The sequence below is a fragment of the Bombus terrestris genome, chromosome 5 (genome assembly GCF_910591885.1).
Source record: "Bombus terrestris chromosome 5, iyBomTerr1.2, whole genome shotgun sequence".
NCBI classification, from domain to species: domain Eukaryota; kingdom Metazoa; phylum Arthropoda; class Insecta; order Hymenoptera; family Apidae; genus Bombus; species Bombus terrestris.
This window is the reverse complement of record NC_063273.1, coordinates 8,345,122-8,365,866: the sequence shown is the minus strand read 5'-3', so window position 1 is coordinate 8,365,866 and position 20,745 is coordinate 8,345,122. Positions and strand designations below refer to the sequence as shown.

Below are 20,745 nucleotides of genomic sequence, written 5' to 3'. Positions count from 1 at the left end.
CTCACGAGCGTTCGCCTCGTTTACTTGCCGCCCTCCATCTTCTTCGTTCGTTTCCTGTTTTGATTTTTGCTTTCCCGATTTATCTGTATCGAGTTTCGATCAAAGCACGATTCGTAGAATCAATGTTTTTAACATCTTTTCCTTTTTCCAAGGCGAAATATAGATTAGGAATTATAGAGAATTAACTAGGGAATTAATTATTCTTCAAGACTTCTAAAGACCATTTGTCATCTGAGTTTTCTTAAGCTTAACCTTAGAATAAACTTTTAGTTTTCTTTTTGATAGTTCTCAACTGAATTATAGCAATTCTCGTGTTAGAGAGTCTTCCTAAGTTTTAAAAGGAGTAAATAATTATAGAGTCATTAATCTTTGTCCCTTGGCACTATTCACCTCAATCGACGGCAGCACGCACGATAGAGCAGCAGCAATTGCTTTTTACGTGTTTTCTTCCATTTGTCTTCTATCTTCGTACGTCGCTAACACACATTAAGGGAGACTGATTCGGCGCGCGCATTGAGTCACTGGTTTCTGCTATAGTGCTCCCTAAATTGCCTTTCTTAAAAAATCTCTTCTACAAACTAAAATATTCACTTACTCCAATAAAAATACAACTCTGTCATCTTTTTACGTTTTCCCATCTTCTTCTCCTTATTACAAAATAAAAAACACAGCAGAATACAAAATTTAATTGTAACCAAAAATAGTCAGATTAAACTCTAAGAAAATCATCTGTAAAAATCAAATTCTTAACAGATAAAATCTACCTTTCACAAATAACAACAAGAATGACTCTATTAATAGAATTTTAGTTTCCCACCAGCAGCCCATCCGCACCATCGCTATAAATAGCGGTTTGGTTAGCAAAGTATGTTAGCTTTGGTTTGTTCCTCCTTCTAACGTGCTTTCTAACTCGTGTTACACAAATCCATGAAATCTTTGAAACCTCAGTCGCAACTACTATTGTTCTCTGTATTTTCCCTATCAACTGCAGACCAAAGGAACGATACAGTAGTTTCTAACGTTCTTTCATCAGAGCCTAAAAACATCGTTCTCCTCACAGATCGGTTGCGGAAACACTGGTCTAAGCAGAAGGAACCGATATATGCGTGTGGATTGTATAACAGTCGAGATAGAGACGAGAATGTAGCGCCGTTTCTGCTTGCTGCTGCTGCTGCACAACGGCTTACGGTCACATATCGTAGTTCACTGTGGCTGCTCACTACAGCATCATGACTACTACTCTAGTCGTCAACTAGTCGTCGCGTGTGTCGTATATATTCTCTCTTCCTCTGTGTGTATGTGTGTGTGTGTGCGTGCGTGCGTGCGTGTGTGTTTTTCGCGGAGAATCGCGCGCGCGATCGTTTGGTTTTCCTATTGTACACCTGAGTCGTATACCTTGATCGATTGAAATCAATTTTCGTGTGGCTGGTCCCCGCCAATCATCTCGCTTTGCCCCTCTCTGGTTAGGTTGTAACGGTTGATCGTCACGCATACACGTGTACCCGCTTTGACTGGAATAAATTGGATCTGCGTTAATTGGATCGGTCGTTTCAAAGAGACATATTGAGAGGTTATATCGTTTTAGAGAAGCATATTTCGATCGGTTTGTACATATGCACCTACATTTCGCATCGTCTTTATTCAGTGTTTGAGTCTTTCTGCAGTAATTTGTTTTGTTAGATAATCTATAAGTACAGCGGAGTGGTTCTTTCCGGTGGTTAATCATGATCAATCATAAGAACGTACATATCTGCGAGGATTACTCAATATCGTGAAAACGATCGTAAGATCTCGTCTTTCAGTCGATTCGATGTTTCGAGTGTAAATATCGTTCCCAGTCGTCGCCGAGGTGTCGCTGTCGTATGTGTGTCGGGCTCGGTGCACAAGTACAGTACCGTTCGAAATATAGCCACGTAAATACATACATACGTGCCTTCGTATAAATACACAAAGCCTGGTCGGCAACGCGGAGAATCTCGAATTCCGAATCGATTTCGTCGGATAAATTCCTGAACATGCTACTGTGTGTCTTCAAGGTCGTAATTGTGTAACGAACGTTTAAGATCTCTCGACTGTATTCCGTGGAGCACGGAGCATGAGTTGCAGTTGCCACTGGCAGCAGTGCCTCGGTCGGACGCGGTGCTGTGTCACAAGAAGCTGCGTTTGTTTTTCGACTCGGGTTCGCGCGCCTCAGGTTTATCTTTAACCGTTCCACGGTCCATCTTTCGATTATATAATCTGGGGTAGATCGTCAACTACAATAATCGACTCGACGGTTTATTAATCGAAATGTAGTCTCCAAGCGTACAGTGAATATTTCGAGCCGCGCTCTCGGACATGATTGCGTAACGCATGTAAATTACAATTGTTTTGTCGATAATGTTGACGTGGTAGCGCGTTCGATCAACGTCGAACCTTTCAGTGCTTTTTCTGCGAATCGTTTATCGAATTCACACACAGTTCGTCGCGTTGTGTAACGTACAACAGGTTAATTAGACTGCACGCTGTGGATCAGAATTGTATTGCTCTGTCGGTAAAAGATCGCGGACTCTGCGAGTTAGTGATGATCTTTGACTTTGTCGTGAAATATTTTTTATCGCTTTTTCTCAACTTTTTATATCAACATTGTTTAAATATGTATTTATTAAGATTCTATTGATAATTTCCTTATATAGTCATATAGTTGAGTTAGCGATATATAAGGTAGTACTAGGTAGATAATTTTACATAGCTACTGTCGTTTTTCTAATTTTCTTGTAATACCAGGGATTATCTATTTACGTATGTTACAATTGGCGGAAGAGTATTCGTGATTAAAATGGCACGCAAAGTTCTACTAACGTTCGGCCAATATTATCGAAGGTCTAAGCCGCGAACATGATTGTGTAATAATGTGTCCGCGTCTTATGCCATTATTGCATTCTTAAACGCATCATCACGTAACTGTCCTCTCGGTAGCATCGGTGTCGTTAAAGAACTTTTAAGAAGCTTGTATAATCGACTGATTTCGTGTATTTCTTTAAGTCAGCATTTTAATCGTGTGTTACATCAATAATATCGTGTGTGACGTAAACCTTTAAAATTACCTGTAAACGCATTTTTAAATGTGTAATTCATTAAATAGCCTTGAAAATTAGTGAATAACAAATATTAAAGTAAGAAAATTAATTTCTTTACTGTGACAAAAAAATAAAGAATTTAGTACACATAAAATAAAAATAATAAACTAAATACGAATCTCCAGATAATTTAAAAAGAATAAAAAAGGCCGCGTATTCTAATAAATAGTTTGTCCCACGTGAGGTTAATATTACGCGTTCGCATGACGTCACGTGACGTAACCTGTACGTATAGAACAAACAATCTCAACAGATCAGTTTCGTCGTCATTCGTTGCTCATTTAAAAAATTGCAATATTCGAATGTGATCCATTCAATGTTTATCCTTCGTGCTAGTGTGAATTGCTAAGAACGTGTTGGAAGTTGTTCATAAAGAAGAAACATCGATTTTAATTACATGCTTAAAGGTGTTATATTAACTGCAAATAACGAGTGCGCCCCGACGCCGCCAGAGCGTCGCGGCACCGGGGACAGGCTATTATTAGAGACGTCTCTTCTCCTCATTTGACTTTTTAACGGAGAAAAGTGGTATCAGCTGACATCCCTTACATAGACGATTCATCGTGAAACACTTTTATATTCGACTATCGATATCATTTAGAAATTAATTGAATCAACTAAATTAATTGTTCCATGATATTATAACTACAAATATTTTTAATTAAAACTTCTATCTAAAAATATATACCGAAAAAAAATCGATTAGCGCGCAAACATAAAAGATTTTCTACAATGTCGGAAAGTGTTTCTTCCGTCATAAAAAAGAGGAAGGAGAGGGAAAAAATGAAAACGAAGGGCTAGTTTGCACGATGAGAATTAATTAATCCAGGCTGGCGGTGTGTTAGAAGCATTGAAACTAGTAACGCGAAAACGACGGTTCTTTTGTTTCATCCTCTCCTATTGTCCTTTAACGTGACGGGAATAAAACCTACGAGAGAGGTAGTCCAGGTGCCGGTCGAAAAGCAATTTGCCCGCGGGCTTGACGCGTTTCTCTCTTTCCACTGTCAGGCTCAATCACACTTTCCGCGAAGCAGAAAACACTTCCGTCGAGAGTTAAATTAACGAGGAGGAAGCGTGACACGACGCCTTGTGATCTGACGTTCTCAACATAATCGAATCGTCTGCGCGCGCATCGTATTGTGCGCGTGATTAAAAATCGAAGCTTAAAATTGAGAAAATTCGTATCTTCATATAATCGCATAAATTAATAGACATAAACGTTTTAAAAGAAGAACATTAATTAAATCCGTATCAGTTATTTATTACTTCGTGTCTATTTAAATTGGTATTTATAAATTGACGAAAATAGGAAGATTCAATACGCGCGTTAATCGAACATCAGACACGAGCGACGCCATGATAGTTTTTAAGAAGTCCCTCGTTTAAAAGAAAATATATGTCAACGCGCGTTAAAGGGGTTAATTCAGGGAAACCGCGGGTGTATAAGTAGAAAAGAACAACGAAGGAGACGAACAACATGAGAGCAAAAGATAGAAAGGGAATAAAGATAAAGAGTCGTGGGCAAACGAGAGAGCACGAACGAGAGAGCTAAACGGAAGCGAGCCAATATGAGATTACAGGGCAGTTGGGGCTCGTGCCAGATGCGCGTTTACACGGGCCCTGAATACTGTAAATGCACTATCTGGTACGACATCTCTCCTGTCGCCGCCACCAGAGTAACGGTCACCGAGCTGCTGCTTTTCGGCGGTGCGATAAATTCCAAAAAAAATAAAAATAAAAGAGAAACTTTTCGATTATATACATAACCTGGAATGACCAACGCTCCTTTTCACCGGATTAGTTTTTCGCTTAAGAAAGTAACTACAAATGAATATTCCATATTTAATCCTTCGAGTAAAAATTTACATTATTTCATTAACCCTGCTGCATTCTTTCGGTCATACCTTATTCAATTGTAGTTTCTTAATGTTAAAATATATCTCAAGTTTTAAACAAATCATTATTGATATGCATGATCTGTTGCTTCAATTTCATGCTAAAAAAGCTTCTTAAGGAAGAAAGAAAATTGAAATATAAGAATCGCAATAAGGTTAAGAAATATCATGAAATTACATTTTATTTTTCACTAAAAGTAATTTCCCTATCTTAGTGTTAAGTTGTCCATGATGACTCGAAGGGTTAAACAGGTTATGTCATAATTATAGTGTATTTTTCAACATTCATTTGTAACTTTAACTTTAATTAGCCAATTGTCTTCGAATTATTTAATGTTTGTTATGCATATGAAAAAGAAATTGTATAAAGAATACTTCTAAATATGAAATACTTGCAAGTTCGAATGCGTGGCGTTGAACGTGGTTAGCTAACGGTTTGTAGAGGGGCGACTCGATTGTGTTTCGCGATGAACAACGAGGGTGAAGATCGCGTGTGTTTGTAATTTCGCGTCTCTATCCTCGTTTCTGTATCATCCCAGCTGAAAAGTCGACGCGTCGCCGCGCAGTGTCATTGAAAACATTACGGAGATACAATGTCACGTTACGTCACGCTCGCGAAGACAGATCAGGGAACAATTGGATACGCGAAGGAACACGGGATTGCGTTACTCGCAAAGTGTATCGTGTTCTTATTCCGGTATCACATGACGCTTTGCTTAATACATCGAAGCTCGTCAATTTTATTTATAGAAGTTATTTAGTAAATTTGATATATCATGATTAGGCTGCAGATATGTATGCATTTATGGGGAACCTGGGAAAAAATGTACATAATATATCAAATAGAATATATATAATATTCAAAGTAAAACACTTATTATAATATTTCCATTTCATTAATTACATTCATAAAAATTCGCAGTCAAGGCATAATTAAATATAAATTTAAATAAATATATTTATTTGTACATTGTAATGAATCACTTGTAAATATTAACTTTTATCTCAAACACAGTCGTCAGGGTCAGTATATCAGTTTGATACGAACGATGCCTTCTTGTTGACTGATGAAGTGTTGTTGATCAGCTTGAGTCGAATGATAAGATTCTTTCAGACTCAGTACGAAATATATTTTATTATTGATAAAGGAGGAATATATCAATTTATAAGGTGATTTGGTATATTGTTATTTGTACAATAGAATTTCTTTTTAAGCTGAATAAATATGTATTGAGTACCTGGACTACTACTGGATTTGACGCTAGAATTACCAAACCAGTAATAATGACTCATCAAAGTCTTTGTAATTTGTAATTACTAAAATATTTTAGTAGTTATATAGTAATAGTAGCAGTTAAAATTTAATTCCATTTAGCTATATATAACATTATGATTTTTTACCTGAGAAGCATAGTAATGTGATAAAAAATATCTTGCTATTTTATTTGAGCTGTATTTTTAATGTAAAAATAGATTTTAATTGAGGACGAGGAGAAAATATGAAATAGTGATAAAATCAGAAATAAATCGGATAGTAGTCCAGGATCGAAATTTCCTGTTTAACGACGCATATCGTGCCAGAGTGTGCACGCCGAATCTGTGTATGTGTGTGTATGCGTGTATACAGCAGCAAGTTAAATTTGGGATGTAGAATGAGATTGCGAAATTTATAATCTAAAACGAGAGTGTAAAGCATCCATAACGAAACATATACACACCTTGAACATATACACATATACACACAAACATATTTTATCTTTGATAATGTTGGAAAATCACATTACACGATCTATATAAGTATATATGTATTAACTGCTACATAGCAAATACTGCACAAGAGAGGTTAAATGAATAAAAGCGACTGCATGCTAATTTTAAATTAAGCCAGGTAAACCAGTACAGTTTTCCTCTTAAAGACCAGGCCAGAGAATACTTGTATGCACGTTACATGTGGTTTATATTCTGGTTTAAAACTCTGTACCTCATGTTATATGTCTCTTAAAATCCTGTCTATATGAAATATATAGTAACTACATACAACTGCTTCTAATTACTCATTCAATTTGTACATCTTGGTAAAATTCACTTATTTATAAATCGACCAAAATGGATACTTATGAATGTATATTATACATACATAGAAACATAAATAAGCATAACAAGTTCTACCACAATAGGAAAAAGCAAAATTAATTAGTACACCGCTTATAGTGACTCGCATTAATATCGTAATGCCACCGGCAATTATTATTGTACATACTTTATAATAGTACCAAATCTATAAAAAATATTGTGGATTTATCATCTATTTTCACCTATTTTTGAATTCGACAAATTCTACCCTTTATAAAAATAATTTTTTTCAACTACCAAGTGACCTAAAAGTTAGAAAATTCTTAAAAATGGACATGTTATATCTTCCTCGTGTAGTTTTCATATCAATGTAAGCCTTAAAACCTCGTAACGACTGGTACTTAAATCTAGTGACATATAACTCACGGTAGCCAAGAATAAAACTAGTGGAAAGCATCGAAGACACGCCGTCAATAATGCGAAATTCTCGAACGCAAGTCATTTTTCTGCGTCAATGGCACAATAGGTATTGTGGAGTTCATGGCTGGTACAGATTTCACGATAGTTACGTCCGTGCGACACAATACCGTGAACCAGGCGCGATACAGACGTACGCACGAGATATGGGAAACCTGTTTGGCCCACCGTGGCGCTTGTGTCGCAATAAATCTCTGACACGTTTGCTCAGCAAAAGAATTTCTCCGACTCTAGCATGAAGTCAACGCGTGTGATATTTTCTGCAACATACAGTGGCTCACGAAAACATTCGAATGCTTCTAGAAACCTTTTACGAATGTATTGTATATATTTTATATTGAACATTTTGAAATTTCATTAGTATTATAATGATTACATTGATAAAGTTTGAAGCAAAACTGAGAATCTATGTAGAAGCTATAAGGTATTTATTCCAACTATATACAATATTCCGCAGGGATCACAAAAGTATTTAAACAATTATCCATTATATTGTTAATAAGCCTTAATATTCAGTAGAACTATTTTTAATTAGTTATTATTACACCATTTAAATTATATATTGGAGATTCGTGTTGTATGCTAATTTTTTACGAAATACCTTGCAATAAACGTTACTTATATATACTTTTCTAGATTGGTTCTAAATTTTACCGATATAATCATGGTGTTCTTCTTTCATTTTAGTAATCATGAACTTTCGAAATGTTTTATATAGCACATAATATATACAAAAAATTTTCTATAACAAGTAGCCACTCCTTCGATCTTTTATTTTTTGCATTTTCGTATCTTTCTTGTATATATCGTAAATGATTACGTGTTCTTGGAAGAGTTGAATAAAAGAATCGGTGGAGCGTGTAAACGAGAGTATCGGTTCGCGGTCGACTTGTTTTTTTTTTTTTTTTTTGTTCTTTTGCTCTCATTTTTTCCTCATCGCTCTCGGCCGTCGGACATCGTTTGCGCATATGTGATATTTATACCTGTGACTTATTCGTTTCACCACTTTCTGGACCTTTTACAACTTCTGACACATTTCAGTTGCTGTCGCATTGCATAAGATACGTGCACCACTTGATGACATTCTTCGTTCAAGTTCATTTATCGTGAAGTCAATTAGTGGACTGCGGATTTTTATGCATGTAGGGGAAATTTGAAGATGCACAATTATACAGAGAATGCGTAAAATATAATATGTTATGATATTTAATAAATAAGAGAATTGCATACGCAGATTCCATTTTTTATTATATTCATAAAAGTATGACTTTTCATAAATATTTACAGTCTATTAATTATATAACTTATATAATTTTCGATTAATTATTCTTATATAGATCTGATTAGCGACAAGAGTGTTTCAAACAAATTCCTATCTATAAATGACATGGATCTTCTACTTAAGGTCCATTATAGGTGGTGGTGCTAGTGGTCTTTCAAGAACGTTGAAATTTATCCATCTATTTTTATGTGATTGAATTTTGAACAATATTTTCATATATAAATATGTGAATATCTATATTCAAGGATAATATAAAAGAAAGATTTTTGAGAAATTTAAAACACTGTTGTCGCTGATATATTAAGGTAACATGAGTAAACCATTATAAATATAGCAGTGATATTGTGGACCACTATTATCTCAGACTGTCATCACTTTTTGTCGCTGCTCATTGTAATTGTAATGACAATAAAAATCATATACTGTGCCGCATCCTTCTCATCATTTCATTTCATACCGCCACCTCTCAAAGTCGTTGCTTCCCGGAACCTCAATATCATTTTAGCAAGTTATTCTTGACCCGGTAGAAATGCTCTTTTTCCTTCCCTTCCAGACATACTCGATGTACGAGGTACATGCATAATTATTTTGTATATATTTCATGCAAATTGCACTTTTTTATATAAACAATATTTAAGTTTAGTTTTAAACATACGTATTTAAAAAGTAAAACAGATTTACTTAAAGAATTTAATTAGTATTCCTTAATAATATTCATAATTTTAATTCTAAATTTTATTATAATATTAATTCATATTTTGGGACTTGGAAATCATGCAATTATAATATGAGAAAGAATTTGAATAATGAATCAAAGTTAATCATAGTTAATTAGTTATTACTTATTAAAAGTAATATATATAATATGGTTGAAGAATAATAGTGGCAGATGTTTACTCTACTAAAACATCTTATTTCTTTATTATTTACTCTACACAACATGCCACTGTCAATGTCACATTGAAGATAAGTCATCCAATATCTGAGAAGTTTAATATAGAGATGGATTAATTGAACAAGGGATGAGGAGAAGAGGGTTAGCCAATAGACGGAAAGGAGGGGGCAGAAACCAAGAATACTTCGGTTAAAAATAATCAGCTCTCTTACTATGGATGGTGAGAAATTTGGGAGCAAGGTCAATCGATAGCAGCGTAACTTCCTAAACATGTGTATTGCTCAGTTTATTTAAATATCCTTGGATCGTTAGCGGATGTGTATTATTTCTTTGAACTCTGAGATGTAACGTAGATAATTTTTTTTCACTTGCTAGAAACATTTTATATCTTCTAATGTATCATCGGAGGTTAATTTTGTAAAAAAGAAAGAGAGAGGATAGTGAACAAAACGTTAACCTCTTTATATTGAAAAATTGAATAATAACAGTTCATTTTTGGATTCTTTTTCATTTATAATTGTATCAATAAACTGCGGTCAAAGTTCCATCACATGCTATATAATTTCTTGCTACTACTTCCTACAATATTGGTAAACTTTGGAAAACAAAATTTCGAATAATTTACATTAAACTGTAAAAAAGTTTAAAAGCTATTTTGCACAGTATTGTATTTGAATCTTCACATTAATGTTCTTGGAAAATGCATTAGTAAATACATAATCTCGCTTCATAAAACGCAAGATTTCATTTCAATAAAATGAGTTCTGAATAATCGACAACGATGAAAATATTTTTGAAAATTGACAAATCTAAAAACTTGAGGAAATGACTAATATCATAGTAAGGTTAGGATTATCTTTATGATTTTGAATTATAAAACAATATTTACTTACATTGATGTTTTTAAACTCATCGGTTATTATTATGTACCTCGTAATCGTTATAATTGTTATAGAAACACGTACACGATAGTACACTTAAAAAATCCCTAGCATCAGGAAGAAACTGTGTTTCTATTATGGAATCCACCAGCGGAACTGCTTGAAGAAGAGAGACACGTTTGACGTCAGAAGAAAATCCTTGGCAGAAGATTTTTGCGATTGGCATGTTGGCAGTGTTGTTAGCTGGTTGTGTGGCTATATTGTATATACGACCGCTATCGGCACTGCAATTATGACGATTGCAGATCCGCAACCGTGATTGAAAACACAACTTCAATAATCATCATCAAATAGTGAGGACGAGGATTTAAATCAATATTTTCTAATTATCATGTGTAAGAATGAAAAACTGTTTTACTAACCAACACAATAATTTTCAGGTTTATTCTATGTATATACATATGTACATAAAAAATATTTCTTATCTAATGCTAACTTTAATTCGTCTCAAATCCAGAAATTTCAAAATCGTGTTAGACTAAGGAAAACTAAGCTAAATATAATTAATATAACTAGTACAATTAAGTTGAAAAAATTGTAAAACTTAATTTTGTAGACTTAAGAATTTCCTAAATGTAAAATTACATAAAAGTTTATTTCTCAGAAGCTATCATGGTTGAATGTTCATCTCATTTTTTAATGAAAAATTTAATTTAAACATTTCAATTTCAATTAAATAAATCTCTCGATATAATATAAAAATTGTTTTTCCGGTGATCAGGAGGGTAAAGTCAAACGAAAAGCCAGCATTCGGTTTCTAAACAAATATATGCAGGCTTTTAGTGTAGTGATTCACGGTGGCTTAAATTGTCTGTTTCTCTCTGTTGCAGATCTGCCTACGTATCCTTTGGAGGATTGCTGATGAGGTTACAGGGTGACGCAAACAACCTACACGGTTTTGAGATCGACCAGCATATGTATCTACTAATGAAAAAATTGGCGTTCTAACTGCATTACACGTGCCGCAATTATTGATTTAGGAAATGTGTGTATATTAAATCCATTCTTTTCAAGGAGAACGTTATTATTAATCAATCTAGGATAAAGATGATTGAATTGTTAAAAGTTATTAATGGTCGATATGATTGCAGAAAGAAATTTCTTGTATATTGCAGTAATTGAGGAAACAGTACATTGACGTAAAACAAGAAATATGTATTCTGTTTTCTAGCTCATCGATCACTATTCATATTTTCCAATTCATGAATCATTACTAAGCATTGTCATTGCCATTGCGAATTTCAGATACATGCTGACTAATAAAGGTATTTTTCCACGTAAAAAATAACCTTCTAAATATAAACTCCCAACCTATCCAATTATTCTTATTAAAAATACCATAAAAATTACCAGAATTAAACAGTTGTTAAATAAAATGATTATTAACTGTTGATTAAATTCTTGGAAAACAAACAAAACATAACAATTCTCAGGCGAATTTGTAGTAGCTTTACAACGCTGCGATTGGCCAGTTAAGTTGGTACATATTTAAATAAACTGCTTTGCTCCTTGTTACCAGTTGAATTAATTATAAGCAGTTCTTGTAATTAGACTATAAAGACCCGTAATTCCGCATTCCTCTAATTGCGAGCAACTGATTCAACGAAGTAAAATATTTTTGCTCACACCTGTCTTTTATAAAAGTAACCATTAAAAGACAATATTTAGTTCATAACATGAAATTTTTAATAAATTCATCAAATCTTAAAAAATCTATGTCTTGTTTTTTGTGATGCTGCGCGTACAGGACGACGCCATTTTGGAGAACGACGGAGCCAAGACTAAATGCGTGATCCAATCGAAACGCGCGCAGCTTCAGTGAACACGAGAGCAAGAAACGAAAAGAATGTATCACAGAGACACGTTGCAGAAGGGGGAATAGCCAAGAACTAATTTATGTAATTAAACTCGCGGTATTCCTGACCTTGTATGGCTGAATGTGAGCTGGCCGAGGCTGGCTCGAACAATGTAGCATAAGTACCACTTGACGTGGGTACGTCTCGCGCCTCAACATGGCGGTCTGATGTTGCATAACATATTGCACTATAAGATGGCTGCCACTTAATAAGGGTTTGATTCTAAATAGATTGGCCCGATGACATATAATTCGCTTTCATCTGGTCGTTCGTACCGCGAAGTTGCGCAACGCGTGCACATGTATACGGAGACAAAAATCGATATTTAACGAACGACAAGTGTCGCCATCGTGATGAAAATTTCCTTCGCAGTCGGTAATTTAGACTCTTAGACAACCAAGAATTCCAGACAATTTAATTTGAATTTAATGAAAAATTTTGTAGAATATTAATTTTTATTTTATTCATTTTATTTCGTCAAATTATATAAAATAAGATAATTGATGTTTATTTACAGTTCTATCTTATTTCTATTGCAATAATGAACGTTTCACACTGAATAATATTAAATAACATAATATAAATATCTTATTTTTTTATAATTAATTAGAACATAAATTTTTATTTTTTCTTAAAAAGTATTAAGTTTTGTGGTGATAATTACCCTCAAACATTGATCAAACGCAGTGCAAACAGCCAAACCCTGTTTGTCTGGACTCCAGTCTAGGGAACTAACAGGTTGTGATGAAACAATAGTGTTTTGTAAAAGAGTTAGATTACCGACGATTCCGCGGGCAATACCATCTACGTCTACTATTTTTCGTTTCTCTGGATAATTACTAAAAATAATTCAATAGTAAATAAAACTGTAAAAAGCTAAAAATAAAAATGGATATAAAATGTATAATTACTATTTCCATAAACAAAGGCTTCCTCCTCCACCACAAGTAACAAATATTTCACGATTTTGGGGCAAGTGTCTGACTAACCATACTGTTGCATTATGTGCCTAAAACATTATAAATCAAATTAAACGAAGATGTGATTTTCACATTTCAATCTTACCTTCTCAGTTAGATAAGTAAATCCTTTTTTAGGATGCTGAGTCTTTAAGTCAAACAAATAAAACTTTGACTCCAAAGTGGTAGCTACTAATTTATTCATTGGAATATCCTTTCTATCAAATTCAATGCTACAAACTCCATTTTTAAGATTACTTTCCCACAAAACAGCCATTGCTTTCAAATCAAACATTTTTACATCTCCATTATCATAACCAGCAGCTACAACTCTTTCCTCAGAATTGTATGAATTCCCAAATGCAACTGTCCAGCAATCTCTACGATCTTCACCCTCTTTAGGTTCCATTACAGCAACTGGCCGACCTTTCAATCTAGGATCCCAGACTTTAACACTTCCATCCCTAGAGCCAGTTACTAATTCCGGTGCGCCGCATCCGATGTTCTGTCCAGCTACACCATCGATACTGTTTATAATCTGATCATGAGCAACAGTAGTATAAATTGGTATCGAAGGGTCTTCTAGGTTGTAGATGTTCAATTTACCCTAATAAAGGTGACTTTAAATCTTCTCTATGTAGGAATAACAAATTGTTAAAATTTAAATCTTATGTATAATATCATGCATTCAAATAAAAATATATCTTTTAAATTTTTTATATTTTTTGTTAATACCTGAAAATCACCAGTTGCTAAATATCTGTCTTTTAGGCTAGACGCTTTAAAGGTTCCGCATTTTATCGGTTGAGATCGTTCGATATCTTTAACAAGATTTAATTCGCCGCTAGAAACTTCATAGATTTGTATAATACCGCTACCACGAGGTCGTGAGCCCATAACCACAAATTTTGCGCTGCACGGAATCCATTTTGCGTCGAATAAGGAATAATTTACCGATTTCTCAATATGACAAATTATCTGTGGTTTCTCAAATTTATCCATGCTTTCGAAGTTGACTACACAACAAGACTACTTGGTTCTTAGCTAAAATTTGTGAGACTGTGGCAGCAATTATTTTGATGTATCTGAAGTATTTGAAGTGTCCATAAACACAGATCAATAGGGAGTAGGAAATAGGAAGTAGTGAGTACGGAGTAAGGAGATCGCTGATGCAATGTCAAAAATGTTGGCCAAAAAATGCACTAGGAATAGGGACCTCTAGTGGCCAATGGCCGAACTATAAACACGTATCTTCTCATGGTGGGAGAAATAAACGTATACACAGTGAGAAGGGAAGTATTTCAGTTATTAACGAATAAGATTTTGCTAAAAAGAGATTTTTAATTATCGTATTTCTTTAAATTTTTAACTTCATTAATATCAATACCATCCTTTTCGAAAAAATATAAAAATTACCTGAAAGTTTAATTAAATATCAAAAATAAATTGCTTCTTCTGTATTGTTTATAGAAATGCAATAAAAAAATGAGATTATTTACTGTAAAACTAATTAAACAAAATGTATTTAAAAAAATTTTCAATAAACCAGAATAGTTTAACAGCATTTAACACTTTTGTAATATATTCCATTCACTACCCAATCTCACAAAAATTCAGACAAGAAATTAAAAAATGAAATCGGAAAATGTTAAACGCGAAATTTACAGAAAAAAAAGTTATATAAAGAAAGATCGCGAAATAGTTCCGAGAAATGACGTCACTTTCAAGAATCGGTGAATTTGTGCCATATTCTATGCTCTCATGTTCTCCTGACACAAAATCACAAAATCGGTCTAAAGTTTTGATCAAAATCTCGAAAATTTCAGCTATACCCCGTAGTACCTAAGGCCTTGTAGTGCCTAGTACAGATACATAATTATTTATTTATTTACATAAATGGGTTTGCTTTCTTTTTCCTTTGTACGAACATGTGACGCCAGGTACAATTTTTCGTATATAAGTATATGTGATATATGTATATATCAAACATATGTAAGCATAAATACATAAAATATAAGTGTAAAATATAAAAAGTATAAAACTGTAGAGGTTTATGTGTAGAGTATGGTTGTTACGTGAGGCTTAAAGGACGAGATTGCTCGTTGTTGAAACCGTCGAATATATTTAAAATAATAAATTAATGTACAACCTGTATACATGAGTCGTTAGTACAAAGTATAAATCACAAAATAAAATCACGGATAAATACTCGTTAATGCTCATCGCGCAATTCATAGATACTCGTGATACTCGGATATACTGTAGATACTGTTAGATATTCGGTATGTACTCTCTGCTCGCGATCGCGTCCGTTTATTTATACTGGTCGAGGGGAAGTCGGAAAATTTGAATTCGTCTTCATTCGACGGTTGCATGTAGCGGCGACATTGTTTTGTCCAGAGTTTATTTGTTCTTACATTACTTGTATCCTAACGATTTTGATACTCCGAGGCAAAACAACAACATGATTTGAATTATCTTCTGACTCATGTGTCGCTACAAAACTATAAGTAAACATAAGTGGAATATAAATAATTTAGATATCTAACACGCCTTGAAAAGCCTTAGATAAGTTTGAAAATTGATATGGATCAAGCAAGATGAGATAATTTGTAGATTAAATCATTATGTTTGAATCGACATGTATATGGTGAAAGCGTGAACTTATAAGGGTGCCTGGTTCTTCTCTCAGGAGCATAGATTAATGCTCTCAAGAATTTTAAGACAGTGAATCTGTTTATTGAATATTGTGATTGTAAATTAGATCTGACTTTTGACATTGACCTCCCGTCGTGTATACGCATGTCTCGCACCAGGAGCATCGGATGAAGAAATGTGCGTATGGTTGGACCATTTGAACGCTAGAGGCGGTATTTTGTGGGAAGTACTTTTGGCTGAATTTATCTCATACTTACAATTCATTCAGGTCTGTTCCAGCTGTAAGGTCATCAGAATTTATTTGTCTCCAATAGTTGTTTGTTTTTTCAACAATGAATTCTACCAGTTTTTCAGATACAAACAACTGGAAGTATTGCAGAAATCCCCAGGATCTTATTTGTTTGAATACCCGATTGTTTTATAAAATCATGAATTATTGGCCTAAATTTTTTCGAAGTTCATGTAATATCTGACTGATTGGTACTTCGTACGTTAACATTATCAATTTCTTCAGATTCTGATGTACTCAGTACATTTAATAGCCGTTTTCTTCGATTTACTGTATTTATATATGATTCATTTTCATCACAACTTTTCGAAGCAGTCTCGTTCACCGGTTGCCGCTTTTTTAGATTTTTATACTTAATTTTAAAGAGTGCTAAAACCTACATCACTTACTAATATTTGAAATGGATAGGTGGAATTAAAGATCCTCTGGACGTAACAACTTAATAACCTGATTCACTTATTTTTCTGTATGTAATGTTATTAATTACCTTTTAACTATGATATTCTACAAAAAGATAGAAAACAAATAAACTTTACTCGTTGCAGGAACTTCTTATGCGCTAGTTTAATGCAATTAAGATATCTATTCGCGTATCCTTACTGTCACTAGCCAATACGACGCGTTTAGTGAATACAGGCTATATCCGGCGTAAGTCGATGTGAAGTATTTTGTTAATGCCGGATATAACCGGCGTTAGGCGTGAAAGGGTTAAAAATAAAGAATTTTGAAATGTTACGTGGAATTCAGAGATTTTTATTATTTCGTGAACATCCTATAAAACATTGCATATGTAAACATATGCTCAGGAAATATATAAAATTTAATTCAATATCATATAAAATATAACATTTTCATATTTAGTTCAATTACGTTCCTATTAAGAACAATTACTCATTCATCAGCTTCAGTGTCTTCATCTTCTGCTACATCGGTAGCATTAGGAGCATTTAACTTTCTCATAAAAAGCTCCACGTATTTTACTAACCGTTTATCAGAAACTACCTGTAAAAAATATAAATGTTTATATAAATTTGTAATATATAATTAACAATTGTTTGTATGTAAAATATTTACCATTTCCATCACTTTATCGATAGCTTCCTGTAAGTTTTTTTTGGACGTATTATCATCCAATTCCAAATGCAAATCTTTCAACGATTTAATAAGAGTTTCTTTGTCAATGTTGCTTTCTGTATTTAATACCTCTGCCAAAATAGAAAAAACGAGGCTATTATGCGCACAGAAATTCTCTCCCCCAGGTTTACGAGTTTCAAGCCTAGTCAAGTTTAATATAAACCTGGATACTTCATAAGGATCAATTTCTTGTAAGGGACTGATGTCTGGTGCATTACATAAAATTTGTAAGGTCGGCAAGTATGCTTCTTCTAATAACATGTGTGCATCAGATACGAATGTGACAAAATTATCGAAGAAACCAGTTAGACATTGTCGAAGATAGAAGTCGCTATCGTTTACAGGATTGTAACATAAAATTATTAATCTTGACAATAAACTCGAACTAGTAATTCGTCGATGAAGTAACAATTTGCAAAGACCTTCCGCGGCAACTGTTCTTAGTCCTTGATTCTATGTTTTAAACAAAAAGATTTTCACATTATATATTTAAAATAAAAGAGTATTAGACTAGAATATATACTCACTGCATTATCTAATAATCCGGCTATAATTTTAATAAAATTACAATTGCCTCGTTCTGCTTCTGATCTACGTAGAGATGCTACAGAAACTTCTGTGTCGGTATCTGTAAATAATTTAGTGCGAGATTTTTCTGATTTACTACCAGTATTATCGGGTACATTTTCTAATATATCAAAATGCTCCAAGCCGTATAACAATAAAAGGTCAAAGATTCCTTTCAAAGCAACAATCCAAATATCTGGATTTTCTTGTTCCAAAGAAAATTGTAAGAATAACATCATAATATGTTGTTTAGCTAATTCCCTGTCCAATATACAACAAACACTAACTGCTTTTAATGCTAATATATGTACTTTATCATCCGGATGCTGAAAACAATAATTACGTTATACATAATAATTTAAGATTAAATAAATTTATATTTCAATCACATACATCTAAACTATCAAGCGCTATTTGCATAAGGCTTTGAAGTGTTGGCGTTAACGAAGTTACAGACTGCATCATTGTACATATTATAGTTAGACATTTTATCATTGTTGCAGAATCACTCTTTTCTTTGATCTCCTCATTAGCTATAGTTTGTGTTATTTGAGGTTTTTCTGATAATTTTACTATTTCCTCATTCAATTCGTTTATTTGATTTTTTAAACCATCTGCCTTTAAATACTGTTTGTCTTGTATAGCCTGATATTCTTCTTCTTTTAATTCTAATAACTTTACCTTAAGTTTTGCTCTCTAAAAAGTACTTTTCATTAAGATAAATGGTACAATTTTTACCAAATTTGAATTTTTTAATGTTATATTTAACATTATATTGAGAATACCAACTTACTTTTAAGTTAATCTCGTGTTGTTGTTCCTCTGTGATTTGTGTTTGTGTTATAGTTTCTTTCAAAGGCAATCTAATTTCACTGATTATGTTAGCTAATGTATCTAGTCTGCTATTTACATCGGGTATAACGTTTTTTAGGTGTGTTACTGCACATTCAACAAGTTTTTCAGTCCAGTAATTACCCATCAAAATATTACGTATTAATTCATTCAACTTTTTTCTTCCAACTTCATCAGATAAATCATAAGTTGTTACTATTTCAAATAACTGTAATAGGACAAATTTCTGCATATGATTCACCCATGTTTCAGTTTGTTGTACAGATATTGCTGTAAGGAAATCGGAAATATAATTGCAGAACATTGATAATTCTGGCAAAATTGTTTCCAATTCTTCTGTACAAGATTCACGTTGAACATATTTTACTAAGCATCTCCAATACAGTGCAGTTTCACTGCCCAATTTATTCACTGGTATTAATTTAGTCTCTTTATCTATCGGTAATTGTTCTATTAATGTATTTAATGTAGTGTTCCTAATTAAATAAAGATTAATAAAGATTAGTATTTCAAACAAATGTTCAATTGCAGATATATATGATAAATTAAATACTTACTTAAATAAAGAATCTAGAGCTAAAATAGATACATCTGTACCAATCTCAGCATCAAGAGCTGTTATTAAACTGATGAATTTACCATTAAAATGTCTTAACCATGATGGTAATAGAACATTTTGAACAGTTTTTTTAATTATATCAGATCTATCTTTTAAACCATCATTTAGCAGTTGATCTCTTTGTGTAATAGTTAAAGATCTTACTGTTACTTTACTAATGAATTCATATGCCATTTTACGAACTGCCTCATCCACATCTCTGGTTCTTCTTAATGCAACTTGTAAAGTACTTTGATTCTTTCCCATGCTCATCAATGCTGCTTTACGAACCATAGCATTTGGATCTTTGCTGGCATGAAATATATACATTTTTATAACAGGGCATTGCTCGTCTGTAGGATCTTGAAGTCTATGTAAAGCAAAAATTGCCTGAGCTCTAACTTTTGGCGATCTATCTAACAGCCGATCCATCATAGAAGCAGTAATTTTATCACAGACAGCATCATCAATAAAAGCCTGATCACCCATAGAATTTAATAACATATTCAAAAAATGACAAATACGAAATCTTACTCCTATATCTTTTGCACTATGATTCGTTAGGAGAAATTCAAACAGGTTGGAAAGAAATGGACACATCGGTTCCTCAGATTCATTATCATTTATGGCTGAATATAAATTAGCGGCAAATTTAGCAACAAACTCCAGAGTATTCTCAACTCGTGGATGTCGCTGTGCAAAAGTAAGTGGAACTTTAAAACAGGATATAAAGCAGTTCCAAAAATCTAATTCATTAGTCTAAAATCGAAAAAGGAAATGTTAGTAATTTTGCACGCTGTATGTAAAGCATTTATATTGAAACTTTTTTAAATAAAAATAAATTAATTATAATGAATTCGTCTGTATTACAACCTATTTTTACCTGTTCATAGCATTTCTTCAATTTTTTTAAATTACTCTGATGACAAGTTTTATTAAATTGAACACTATGAAATATTTCTTTCATATAATTATTTGTATTTCGTTTCATACTTATAAAATAATACGATTATGACCTGAAATATAAAAATAGCGCGTGAGAAAACTATAATACTACATAAGAAACAAAAACGTTACAAATTCAAATATATTCTCCTTATTGGTTGAAATGTTCACATCCATCTTATATCTACGAATCAGAGATCACATG

General features: G+C 33.2%; 3 protein-coding genes and 3 long non-coding RNA genes across 12 annotated transcripts in view; 2 read left to right on the top strand and 4 right to left on the bottom strand.

Moving 5' to 3' along the window:
• The window catches only part of LOC105665726 (DNA-directed RNA polymerases I, II, and III subunit RPABC3), a 72,404-nt gene extending 60,570 nt beyond the window's left edge, over positions 1-11,834 (top strand). For all 6 annotated transcript variants that reach the window (XM_012308491.3, XM_048405846.1, XM_048405849.1 and 3 more), the window contains one exon: positions 11,513-11,834. In XM_012308491.3, coding sequence (XP_012163881.1) covers positions 11,513-11,630 — 118 coding nt within the window. In that variant the 3' untranslated portion in view covers positions 11,631-11,834. The remainder of the gene's footprint in view (positions 1-11,512) is intronic.
• On the bottom strand, positions 291-2,967 carry LOC125385117. The gene is made up of 2 exons (XR_007224086.1): positions 1,926-2,967; positions 291-1,511 (listed from the first exon to the last, which is right to left on the bottom strand). It is a non-coding gene; the product is annotated as an uncharacterized LOC125385117 (long non-coding RNA).
• LOC100647456 (dynein axonemal assembly factor 10) lies at positions 11,593-14,874 on the bottom strand. The gene is made up of 4 exons (XM_003395401.4): positions 14,233-14,874; positions 13,604-14,104; positions 13,450-13,547; positions 11,593-13,377 (listed from the first exon to the last, which is right to left on the bottom strand). The coding sequence occupies exons 1-4, from the start codon at positions 14,497-14,499 to the stop codon at positions 13,170-13,172; spliced, it is 1,074 nt and encodes a 357-aa protein (XP_003395449.2). The 5' UTR covers positions 14,500-14,874; the 3' UTR covers positions 11,593-13,169.
• A 725-nt stretch (positions 14,875-15,599) lies between these two features.
• On the bottom strand, positions 15,600-16,544 carry LOC125385111. The gene is made up of 2 exons (XR_007224079.1): positions 16,413-16,544; positions 15,600-16,001 (listed from the first exon to the last, which is right to left on the bottom strand). It is a non-coding gene; the product is annotated as an uncharacterized LOC125385111 (long non-coding RNA).
• LOC125385103 lies at positions 15,995-17,186 on the top strand. 2 transcript variants are annotated; one of them, XR_007224071.1, is made up of 3 exons: positions 15,995-16,423; positions 16,502-16,910; positions 16,990-17,186. It is a non-coding gene; the product is annotated as an uncharacterized LOC125385103 (long non-coding RNA). The 2 variants fall into 2 exon arrangements; XR_007224072.1 differs by having other exon boundaries at positions 15,995-16,910.
• On the bottom strand, positions 17,177-20,726 carry LOC100647896 (condensin complex subunit 3). Its single transcript, XM_003395403.4, has 7 exons — positions 20,479-20,726; positions 19,555-20,354; positions 18,939-19,473; positions 18,539-18,841; positions 18,106-18,471; positions 17,519-18,031; positions 17,177-17,446 (listed from the first exon to the last, which is right to left on the bottom strand). The coding sequence occupies exons 1-7, from the start codon at positions 20,584-20,586 to the stop codon at positions 17,336-17,338; spliced, it is 2,736 nt and encodes a 911-aa protein (XP_003395451.2). The 5' UTR covers positions 20,587-20,726; the 3' UTR covers positions 17,177-17,335.
• Between the last annotated feature and the right edge of the window lie 19 nt (positions 20,727-20,745).